The 12,355-nt window shown below is 28.5% G+C and overlaps 1 protein-coding gene across 2 annotated transcripts; it reads left to right on the top strand.

Moving 5' to 3' along the window:
• Positions 1-1,021: 1,021 nt before the first annotated feature.
• On the top strand, positions 1,022-7,029 carry LOC135924685 (uncharacterized). 2 transcript variants are annotated; one of them, XM_065459781.1, is made up of 3 exons: positions 1,022-1,637; positions 6,122-6,254; positions 6,305-6,799. In XM_065459781.1, exons 1-3 carry the CDS (start codon positions 1,415-1,417, stop codon positions 6,441-6,443), a joined length of 495 nt encoding a protein of 164 aa, XP_065315853.1. In that variant the 5' UTR covers positions 1,022-1,414; the 3' UTR covers positions 6,444-6,799. The 2 variants fall into 2 exon arrangements, with proteins under 2 accessions (XP_065315853.1, XP_065315854.1); XM_065459782.1 differs by lacking the exon at positions 6,305-6,799 and adding an exon at positions 6,828-7,029 and having other exon boundaries at positions 1,075-1,637.
• The last annotated feature ends 5,326 nt before the right edge of the window (positions 7,030-12,355 follow it).

The raw sequence follows: 12,355 nt of genomic DNA, 5'->3' as shown, positions 1-12,355 counted from the left end.
TTGGATTAATGATGGTAAAACGATACAATTTATAAAATAATAAAGTGACTAAAAAACATCAGTATAAGATTATTTATATTATAGGATCGTGATGGGTTATAATATCCGAGCTATAATGCAGTTTGAAACACTTAGGAAACAAATTCTTTATTTATAAGGTTAATTGGGTATATTTAATATTATAAATAATACACATAATTTGTTTGATTTTCTGTTGGGATTAGATTATTTCATATCTACTCCCCATTAGTAAATAAATACAAATGTAGTAAGTAGGATATAACTTATCTAATTATTATTTTTGATTTAATTGTTGAAAAGTGGAGAGTATTTATGAGATATGGAGGGCGATGTAAAAATAGGCTCGCCTCGTGAGTATGGCTAAAAAAATATGACCGAACGACATTTGCAGAAATATTTTTAAGAGCGAGGCTACCCCGGAATTTCGTAATTTTTTTTAATTCTATCATAATGTTAATTTTTGGTATTTTCTTTTACACAAAATTTTTATGTGCCGGGCAATTTGTAGTAATTTCTTTTATGGATCGTGTCATACAAATAATTTTACAGACTAGGTAAATATTTCACATGGTGGACAAAAAATCTTTAACTAGTTGTGCCGGGCAGATTGCTAGGACGGCGGTTATCTGTTATGAAGACTACTCTCATCTCATCTAGAATAGCATTAGAATTTAAGGCTTAACATAACGTGATAAATAAAATCAAGCCAGAAGTCAATAAAGCATATTCTAATTTAACTTTTGAAAGATCAAAAAAAAATCATCTCACGTAATAGGATTCAATGGTAAATCATAATACCATATGCGTTTTATCTTTTGTATCTCAAATTCTTGTCTGACTAAAATATTTGTTTTATTATTATACTAAATCTTTTAAATATTTTATATATAATTTGAAAAAGAGGGGAAAATAGTATGGATAAAAAATTTTAAAAGCTATAAATATAAATCATATTTTTTTTATAAAAAAATCGCTATAAATAAACTTCAATTCTCTGGTATTTTGGTTAGATAATTTACGCTCTTCGATTATATTTAGATTTACATTAATCTAATGTGTGTCTCAATTGATATCACGCAAACAATTTATTGTATCTTTGTTTCTTTTAAAAAAATTTTTTTAAATGCGATTATATTATAAAATTAAAATACCAAAACCAATCCGGTCTTTAAATATATAATCTGGTTTGAACAAGCTTATTCTCCGACCAAAATTTAATTTATTCGAAAATAAACATAAGACTTTCTCATCGATAATTCATTATGTATTAACAACTAACTTTCATTTTTCAAAAAGAAACCTCATTAAGAATAATAGACATTAAAAAAATATACATTTATTTGGTTCATACTAGAATAAATTTAAAACAAAAAATTTTTTACTTCTTTTTTTAATGGGAAATTTAGTCCTCAAAAATATATGTTCGCCAAATCGCGCCAAAAGATCGCGTCAAACTATTCGCAACAATCCTACTGAAACATTTGTAAGATATTTGAAAATAATACCCACCAATCATCATATCTCCTTGTATTTAATACTCCTTGCTGGTTTCGCGGGAACTGTTCCTTACTCTTCAGCTTCCGTAGTAAACAATAATAAGCAATTCAACGATAAAGGTATACATTTTTTAATTTCATTTTTTTTTAAAATAAATAATAAGAGAATTGTCGGGGTTTCTCTAACACAAGGAGAAGGTACATACAATTATGCATCGCCTTCGGTGTGGTATTTAAGAGACTCATTTTGGAGATTGAACTGGCCCCGAAAAATTTTAGATTTAAATATGCTTTTTTATTGCTATTTTTTTTTAAACGGGTCCCTACGTGGAATTCTGTATACACAACTTCTTACGTCATTAGAGATGGGGGTAACTTCATTGTCAACACACGTAGTCAGTTCCAGTATCCATATTATAACGAAATCATTTTGTATTTAAGTCATCAGAGGGTCTCAGCGTCATCGGATTAGAAGGGTCTAAATGGCACTGAATTGTCGAAGTGTGAATAATTATTGTAGGTTAAAAATGGCTCTCTGCATGGACAAGAACAAATTGAGGCCTTGAGAGCCTTTTAGATTATTTGAAAAACTAATTAAACGTTCAATTATATAATGCAGATTTAGTCTGGTGGTTAATGGAAAATTGGCAGATCACTAACTAAAGGAAAGTGTTTAAATAATTGCTTAAAATTGTTCAAAGAAAATAGGTTTAGATCAAATATCAATTATTTTAAACTTATCATGAATGAGAATACTAATAATTTACATGCTTGAAAATAAAAAAGAGTGAAGGATAATGTTTTTATACCTAATTTATAAATAAAAAGAATTTTAATAGAATTTTATTTATTTTATAATTCAAGGATTCAAGGTTGATTAAGTTTGGTTTAACTAAAATGATATATTTAGTAAATTACCCTGTGTCAAAATAAAAAATAACCTCCCTTAAAAATAAATCTTAAAAAAATAATCAATCTTTTTCGGCACACCGAGACAGGGTGAAAGAAATTGCAATTCTATTACTTTTTGAAATCTTTAAAAAACCTGCAAGCCTTGCCCAATTATAAGCTCGTTTCTTAATCAATTTTTTTAAAAATCCAATTGGGTTTAAAAATATAAGCCTTGGACCGGGTCTCAAAATAACAGAAATTTAAAAAACTAAAATTTTAAAACAAAACAAACATATTATTCAGGCGTGTACGCAGAGGGGGGAGGGCAGGGGGACAAATCCCCCCTCCTCCCCCCAAGCCAAAAAATGCAGATGCCGGATATATTTTTCAAAAATATTATTGTTTATATTAATTTATATTTGTTAATATTTATTCCTATCTCATATTAAATATATATTTAATTACATTTATTATCACATTCATCTACTAAGTTATTTTATCAATTATTTTCGATTTCAAGTTTTCCGGCCTAATATTTATTTATTATTTCAAATTTTTAGTGGCGTAATATTTATCTACCATTTTCAAATTTATAGTCAAATAATAATTATTTCTGGAAATTCTTGTCCAACAGGGAGAAAGAAATTGCAACCTTGTCCAACGAGATAGAGTCTCCGCCATCAAGCAGTAACAGCTTTTATGGAGTTAGAAGAGCCGATTATTTGCTATTACTGAAATATCACAATGACCTGAATGAAATATTTTCTCAGAAGCAAGAAAATTATTGGATTCAATGCTTATTCCAAAAATTTTTTCTCATTAAAATGTATTATTTAATTATACAACTATTTTATGTATTACTTTTCAAAAACATGACATTGACTTGATTAAGAAGATGAGAATAGCGAAGAGCATTTTATTAGAACTCAAGGAAATTAGGGCTAATGTTGATGAATAATTTCATATTTTATATTGTTAAGTCAAAAGAAGAGCTATACGTGTTTAATAATTGTCTCCCTCGACTTGCAGAGGCAAGCTCATAGTTAAAACATTAATATAGGCTCAGTAGAAGGGTCTATCTTAGATACAGATACATTTATGACCCAAATAAATGAATGGTTTATAATTCATCATATATCACTTACCAATCTGCAAATATTACTTCCATAAAAGCCTTCCCAATCTTTTTCAGATGGTGATAGAAAAAAAATATATTTGTTGGATTTTTATCACGAAGATGTTAAAATATTTTATGATGCCTTATTAGCTGAATAACTATGTTTTAAACTAATGAGAGAACATTTTCTTTTTTAAGAAGAATAACAGAGCCCTGCAGAAGTACCATTTGCAGGGCAAGGCCGGATTTATTTTAAAATTTTTACGGCCCGGCCTGGGTTTTTTAAAAAAAATTTAGGCTCAGCCCGGGTGTTTTTTTAAAAAAATTTCGGGACCGGTGCGGGAATATTTAAATAAATTAAAATACGGTGCGGTCCTGGGCCGACCCTGCAGGTCTCTGAAAAACATACCAAGTAGTACAACTTCTGAAAGTAGATTGAAAGGTTTGGATCTTTTGAATATTCATAGGCATTTGACGACAAACAAGGACGAGATAATTGAAAAATTAGCTCATTCCCAACAAAAATTGAATTTTACATTGTAAATATATAACATACAAAATACAATTATTCCTAAGAAACTTTTTGTGTATTAATTTATATTTCTAACATTTAAATTTTTTATACTTTATATATAAATTTTAAAGGCTCAAAAAATTCAAATTTCTATTTTGGGTCATTTAAGTGATTCTTTACATATAATTTTTTTATAATTCACATTAATTTAAAATTGTGTATTAGAAATAGTTATTAGTCCTGATAAATTTATGCTTGATATTTTTAAAAAACAATAATATTTCTTAAAAAATTTTATTATCCCCCGCCCCCCGAACAAATTCCTGCGTACGCGCCTGATATTATTGATTTATATGTAGCCAAATCCCTCATCTATAAAATAAAAAAAATGAAGTTCTATTCCTATAATACTTTAGGAGCTATAATTAATTATGTGAAGCGTGCCATTTTCACCATTTTTTCCTATACCTAGAGTAATATGGCTAAGCGTCAAAGTAACCCTGTATTCACAGTTAGGGCGAATTCGCGACGTAGATTATGATATAAATATAATAATTTTATATTAATTTTTTAAACTTAGCCGCAAATTCGCACTTGTTGTGAATACAGGGTAAAAGTGGTAAAAATAAAATTGAACATAACTTTATTGTTTACAAAATATTGTAATTCACATCTATCAATAAGGGAAATATATATCAAATATAGTAGTGTGCCCATTTTAGTCACATCGTACATTTCAATTATTCTATTTATTGTTCATTTTTGCTTAATAAGATATTTTTTATGGTGAAAACGTTAGTATTTAAAATAATCTTTCTACAGCTTTAATCAAACGGAACATGTTAACTGTTTTACCCAAAATAACTTTACCCCAAGGTGATATATTATACAAATCGTTATTGTGTGACTTCTAGTTAAGCTATAAACTTGCTATAAATTTTATTTTATAACTATGACTTTAGAGCAGGGATTCGAACCAAACCCGAACCCGGAGAAGAAAACCCGGGTTTTTGAAAAAAAATTTGAACCCTACCTGAACTCTGTTTATAAAATTTCCAAAACTACGACACCCGGGAATTTTATTTGAACCCAGGTTCAACAGGGTTCAATGTATTGTTTAAAATAATATATTAAGATATTTGTATAATTGTAAATACAAGTATTAATAATTTAATTGTGGTTTTATAATAATTTCAAATTTCCAATAAAGTGAAGTGTTAATATATTTTAAACAACTTAATTCATTTAAGCCATTTTTAAATTTTTTTTAGTTTATTCTCAAATCTTATTGGAATGCTAATAAATTTTAAACAATTAAATTCATTTATGCCATTTATTTTTAATTTTTAACTTTTTCTGAAAGATTAGAAAGTAAACATGACAAAGTTAAAATTATTATATTAAATATTGTTAATTTTAAAAAAATTGAACTTAAAAATTGTTAAATAAAGATATAGGACAGTTTTTGTAAACTTAACTATATTTTGCCTATAAATAAAATAAAAAATTTATTTCTTATAACAAATTTATGTCAAGTTTATCATTAAGATTTTAATATAGAATTTTATTTTAATCAATTCAAAAATTCTTAAATACGAGCTGAACCCGGAACCAAACCCGGGTTCAAAAATATTTCCCTGAACCGTACCCACCTATTTTTTTTACTTTAAACCGAACCCGAACCGTACCCGTGCTAAAATTTTGATGGGTTGCATCCCTGCTTTAGAGAACATATATACAAATGTTTAAATTATAAGCCTTAATACATTTTGGTAAAGTATAATAAACGAGAGTAATTTTTATAATTTTGTGCTAAAACGGTTTTTTTAAAAATATGTCAAACTAGGGAAATTTTGTAAAAGATGAACATAGGTAAGAAATTAAATATATACTATTTTCTTGTGTGTTAAGAAGCTATTTGCGTTAACATTGTTCCACAGCCTTTGCTTTACCCCGGTCTTCCCTAAGCATACTAAAAATTTATTTAAAAAAAAGAGGTTTCTTAGCTGCTTTTCTGAATAAAAAAAATAAGACGAGCTAAGACGCAGTCTCATAGCTTATAAATTTTTTTTATCATAATAGATGAATGTTTTTTCAAGATTAACGAATCAACGAGTATAGGTATAAAACCTAATACAAGCAAACAAATTCCTGGGAAATGCCAAGAGTGTGAATGTACAAAAGATGGTGATTTGTTGAGTTATAGTTGCATGGGGTAATCAATATATGTATTCTTATAATTTTATTATCGATTATTCTTTCAAGATTAATATTTTATTTAGACACAGTAGCTAAAAAATTTTTACTCGAGAGGCACTGGAATTTTGATTTTCGATGGTATTCTTTTTTGTTATCTTTTTTCTCATACGCTAATAATACTAGGCTCGTCATTTTTAGGATGTAATTCGTGAATAAGTAGCTTAGAATTAAGTATTTTGCATTCAAGATATAAACTATTATTGCTGTAAAATCTGAATTAGTTAATTATAAGCATAATTCATGTAATATTTATACTTATTTAAATTATCTTAAAACATAAAAATAACTATTTAAATGGAGGGGGGGGGGTATATGCACGCCCCTAATTATGGCCATCTTATACAGAATGATTTTAAAAGGTTTAATTTTGACTTAGAAGAGAATTAAGGTCGACTATTCAAGCTGGTTCTACCTTGCCTTAATTTTTGACCCCAAAATTTGGGGTAAGATTGTATAAACATCTCCCAACTGTTTAGGTTCATTATACTTAAATAATTTTAAATTATCATAAATATTTTTTTTGCAAAAGCTGTGGAAGTTTGTCAACGACTCTCAAACCGAATTGTAAGTTTGTCAAAAATTCATCTTTACCATTCCCTCAATGTTGTGAGAAAATTCTATGCAATTAAAAGCGAATGTTTTTGAAAAAATACTAATATTGAAAATGGATAAAATTTCAAAAACACTCATCAGAATATTTTAAGAAATATAATAACATGTGGTTTTATCAATTATTTATTGTAATTGGATTAAATAGAGTCATTCCATGCCAAATCGATCAAAAAAACACGATTCCCTACCTCTTTCAACTTTGATGAAAATTCGTATATATAAACTAAGATTCTTATAATATATATTTAGACAAAATTTTAGATTCCTAGCTTTTATACTTTTTAAAATATTTACAGTCAAATAAAATTAAAAAATTATTTTTAAAAATTTATAGACCTCTTTTCCAAAATAAATTTAAGATCCTGATAACGAAAATTGGATAAAATCAATTCATTACTATTACCATTCTATATGAGTATAAAAAAAATTAGATTGAAGCCGATACAACTTATAGGCAATCTCGATAAAAACCAGTAAAAAAAATGAAACATATTTCTATACTATAGATGGCGTTTAATTTTTATAAGCATAATATTTTTAAGATTATTTTTATATAATAAATTCTCTACAACCTTCCTATTTAAAAGAAGAACTACTTTTATACTATGTGTACTATAATTTATTTTGAATTTATAAATTTTTATTATAATTATATTTTTTATATACATGAACATTTATGTTTTTTTATAATATAAATTAGAGGTCTAGGCGGGTTTTTGGACCAAAAGCCCGCCCACCCAATGTTTTAGAAAAATTTAACCCGCCCGCCCAACCCGCCCATAGTTTTCAAAAAAATATATACCCCCGCCCCGCCCATTTGTCTAAAATTCCTTACCCGCCCACCCGCTTTCCCGCCCATTAGTCTAAAAGATTTTACCCGCCAGCCCATTATTTATAAAAAATTTTAACCCAAGTCCACTTAGGCCATTCTTTCAATTTTTTAAGCATCGAATAAAAATATTTCAGTATTACACCTCTACAAAAAGTTTATAATTTAGAAAATTAGTTTAAGCATAAATAAATATTCAATTTAAATTATGAACAATTTATTTGATCAAATAGAATATTTATGAAATCAATATAAAATTGATATTATATGTAATTATAATGCAAAAATAATAATGAATCGACATTTTCTGGATTCAAACACATTCTTCTTTGTTCTAAAAATTTTCCAGCAATGCTTATTCGTTCAGAAGAAGCACTAGTTGCAGGAATTGCCAATATTTTTCTTGCTAATCTTGATAGCTTTGGCAAATTTCTTGTCGTTTCCACCAAAGTAGGATATCCGTCTGAAGTATATCCTCTTCCTCAAGTGAGATCCGGATGTCCCGTATGCAATATATGTAATACTCTTTTTTGAATTGAGTACGAAGATTAATCTGCCATTCCAAAATAAAATACCGTGCTATTTTCGTATAATCGTTTCATGCTATTCGGAATAGTAACAGAACAAAATACTATACAGTTTTATCAGACCTCGAGTTAATATTAGAAACAGATGCATCTAACCAAGGATTTGGAGCTGTAATCTCGCAAAAATATGACAATGGTAACGAATTTTCAATAGATTACAGCTCAAGAATTTTACAGGACGCTGAAAAGAATTATTCTACAATAGACAAAGAAGCAAAAGCAATAATAAACAGCGTAGAAAAATCTCATAACTATTTGTAAGGACGAAAATTTAACATTTGAACAGACCACAAACCTTTAATAAAGATATATGGTAATAACAGAGATTTAAGCTCATTAACAAACCAAAGATTATTACGTTGGGCTTATAAATTATCTGCATATGATTATAATATAATGTACAAGAATGGCGCTAATAATATAATTGCAGATGCTTTATCGCTAAACCCAATAGAGAAAAATGATGATAAAATAACAAGTGAAAATAAAACAGTGAAATATATAAAAAATCTTATTTATGACACATTAACTCTATCAAGAAAAGAAATGGTACAAATATACAAAATCAAGCACCAGAATTACAAGCTTTTAGAACAAGAATAGATGAAATAGAAAATGATGACGGTATTTTATTTTGGAATGTCAGATTAATCATTCCGTACTCACTTCAAAAAAGAGTTTTGCATATATTGCATACGGGACATCCGGGTATTACAACAATGAAATCCATTACGAGACATTATATATGGTGGGAAAAATTAGATAAAGATGTCGAAAAACTAGTAAAGTGTTCTTCACTTAAAAAAATGATTGGTACAATAAAAAAAAAGAAATATTGTTATTGATCATTTAATTAATTATGATTTTTCTTTAGTTTGTCTCTGAATTAAAATTTTAAATTTTTTTATCCCGCCCGCTCATTGTTTAAATTTCTTAACCCGCCCGCCTGCTTGCCCATTCTCAAAATTTTTTACCCGCCCATCCGGCGGGCGGAAACCCCGCCCAATGCAGACCTCTAATATAAATATGGGTGTTAATAATTAATATTCATTTCTTGTTTCATAATATAACACTTGTTACACTGTCATACGTCGTCCTAAAAAATTGAATTAAAATTGGAAAACAGATATATCTAAATAATCAAATAATGCTTACTTATATAATCGAATCTTTCGGTTGCATGCAAACTTTTCTGCTAAGATAGTATGTAATTACGTCCAGTCGGCGTTAGTGGGGAAACGGTGGTTAAAATTTGCGACTTATGTAGGTACAGAATGGCATGTATTTCTGGAAATGTAAAAAACTTATTTCAAAATCACTTCCTCCGTTTTTCATTCTTTTCTATGACCAAAGCCAACCACCAATTTGAGTTGTATATGCTTGTCACATAACATGATATATTTTCAAATGTATTACTTTCGCCTCCGTACCCCAAATATTTATTGTAGTTTCTATCGCACTCGAATAAAAACAGTCCAATCCCAAAGGAATCGATGCATGTATCTTTTGTTTCCTGGGATTGGTCTTGACTTCAAAAATCGTTTTCTAAGGATAATTTTCTCTGCATCATATTCACATTGTGTCATGAATTTAAACTCGATACCGTTTGTATTATGTTGCATATTCGTATAGCTCCTTTAGGGAGGTTATTTGATCAATATACGGCCTCTATAAAATGGTTTATGCACTTTTTCCATGTACATTGGCTAAAAAGTGCCATTCTGCAGGAATGCCAAGTATTTTGTAATAAAAATAAAAATTGGGCGTATCGCATCGAATTTATTATTAAATTTACAAGGCAAGTCTAAAGAAAGTGCAATGCAACTGTATTATGTTGTAAGTAATCCGTTATCATAACAAATGATAGTGATATCTTTATTATATATAACAAACGATAGTGTGATATTATTATATATAACAAACAAATGAGTTGTTGCCTATTGTTGGTTTAGTGATAACTTTGCGCTGCATCCTAAATAACAAAGCTATAATTTTCTGCAAAATCACATACAATTAAAATTCACCGTCCCTTAAATATTTAATAAAATTTTTATGACTATTGTTTCCAATGTTGTCCTATCGACAAATAACCATTGCTTATAAGTTATAAAATCTACATCTTGTATTTCTTTAAGTCGCTTTATAATGCATTCCGGCCCTGGACAGTTCTCGCTCTAAAAATAGCAGATATGGTTAGGTTGATTGCATAAAATTTGGGTAAAAAGTGTATGTACGCTTTGAGAGGATATTTATGGTCCTTTATTAAAAGTGGAAATTTTGCACTAATTATAATTAATATAAAATATACCACAGCCTCTCACTAATATACAATGTTTCGGCTTCAGACTGGCTAATTTAGAAAATCCTAATGAAATATTAAAATTTGTTTCTATGAACAGAATATTTTTACCAAGAATTAATCTTTTCTGTATTTTCGTTTTTTTGCGTCTTTTCTAATGAAAATGCATCTTTTATGCCAGGCATTTCTCTGCTAATAGCCATAATAGAAAATTAATATTTCTTCCGAATCTCGGCTAAGGGTTAATAAAATACTCTTCTATATTTTAGCTGTTCTCACCATATGATATAATACTTGAAATTACTTTTGAATCTTTCGAATAGAGCTATCTGGCATCGAGGTTACACCATTTATAAGAATATGATAGTTGTTTATTTTTATCTAAGATGAACTAACATATCATCTATATTTTCTTTTGAATTCATTACTGTCCCCTCAATATATAGCTTGTTGCAATGGCTTTTGCTATTTTATCAAATTTTTTGTGGGGATATTGTTTTTCCAATACCCTTATTTTGTTGGAGATTCTCCAAGTTCATTAATTATTGTTTTGATTGATTCAACCATCGACATCTATGCCAATTGTTTTAATCTTTGCCACATTTATTCAGCTGCGATTGAAAGCTTTTCATTCATATTGACTTTTTTTAGCGATGGTTAGGAATATTGAATAGATTACAGGATTTAGTTCATTTATAAATAGTATGCATAATATTTTGTTTTATTTTTTGTAGGAAAAAAATAATTTAATTAATATTATTTTGTTGATTTCTTAACACATATGCAAGAATAAAAAAAGGTTAAAAATTTAATCTATATTATAATATAAAAAATGACGTTGCTTACATAATTTATTTAATAAAAATATATTTTGCGCAAAATATGGAAACATAAATGAAATATGCTATTATATAAAAATATAATTATATAAAAAATAATTACATGTATCAGGCTCAACATTCCCTTTTCCCATATAAATGCAGCAAATGTCATACTGTTGATGACAATATGGCACTTCATCCTTTACATTGCAATCGTTATCCAGGCCGGCAAACTCGACATTTGAAATGCAATCATATTTTATCTCTTGCACTTAGGTCAGCTGGTTTTCCTACCTCAATGTAGCCTCCTGGCTTATTTTCCGATAGTAGGCGCCCTGATGGGTCACACGTATTCCATGGTCTCAAGGAAAGTTTTTAATATGGGATTTCTCTTGACTGGACACTAACTCTCCTTCTAATTTTAACAAGGACGCTCTGAACAGAGCTCAAAATTTTAAGATAGCAAATACAGCGCTGATTCCTCAAATTACATATTCATACCCATCATTTGCTCCACCTTAACTACATATGGTAATTTGGCTAAAAACGTTTTTAAAGACGTTGGCCACTTAATCAGAAAAAAATCTGGGGAGCCTCGCGAAGGTTTTTACTTAAGACAGAGGGTCGCAATAGCCATTTTTTAAGGCTAATTATGTTTCTTTTATTAATTCGATCTCTCCTGGTGATTAGATGAACAAGATTTTGAATAATTTCTGCTGCTTTCGCTTATGCCTCAATATTGTCCTTTTGTTAATATGATTTTTTTTTTCGTAATTGTTTACTAATTATATATTTTTCGATGATGATTCTTTTATTTTTATAGTGCATATAGTATAAAAGCGTCTGTTGAATAGGAATGTTGTAGAGAAGTTACTAGAGGTAATCGTAAAAATATACTATTAAGATTAT

The sequence above is a fragment of the Gordionus sp. m RMFG-2023 genome, chromosome 2 (genome assembly GCF_954871325.1).
Source record: "Gordionus sp. m RMFG-2023 chromosome 2, tfGorSpeb1-WG-v2, whole genome shotgun sequence".
Taxonomy (NCBI): domain Eukaryota; kingdom Metazoa; phylum Nematomorpha; class Gordioida; order Chordodea; family Parachordodidae; genus Gordionus; species Gordionus sp. m RMFG-2023.
Note: the sequence above shows the minus strand (reverse complement) of the source record. Positions and strands in the feature narration are given on the sequence as shown.

Excerpts from the sequence above, each read along its gene's own strand:
- LOC135924685 (XM_065459781.1), top strand. The coding sequence starts at position 1,415 with ATGGGAAATTTAGTCCTCAAAAATATATGTTCGCCAAATCGCGCCAAA. Across the intron at positions 1,638-6,121 it reads TAAGCAATTCAACGATAAAG|ATGAATGTTTTTTCAAGATT; the intron begins GTATACATTTTT and ends TTATCATAATAG. Across the intron at positions 6,255-6,304 it reads TTGAGTTATAGTTGCATGGG|ATTAATATTTTATTTAGACA; the intron begins GTAATCAATATA and ends TATTCTTTCAAG.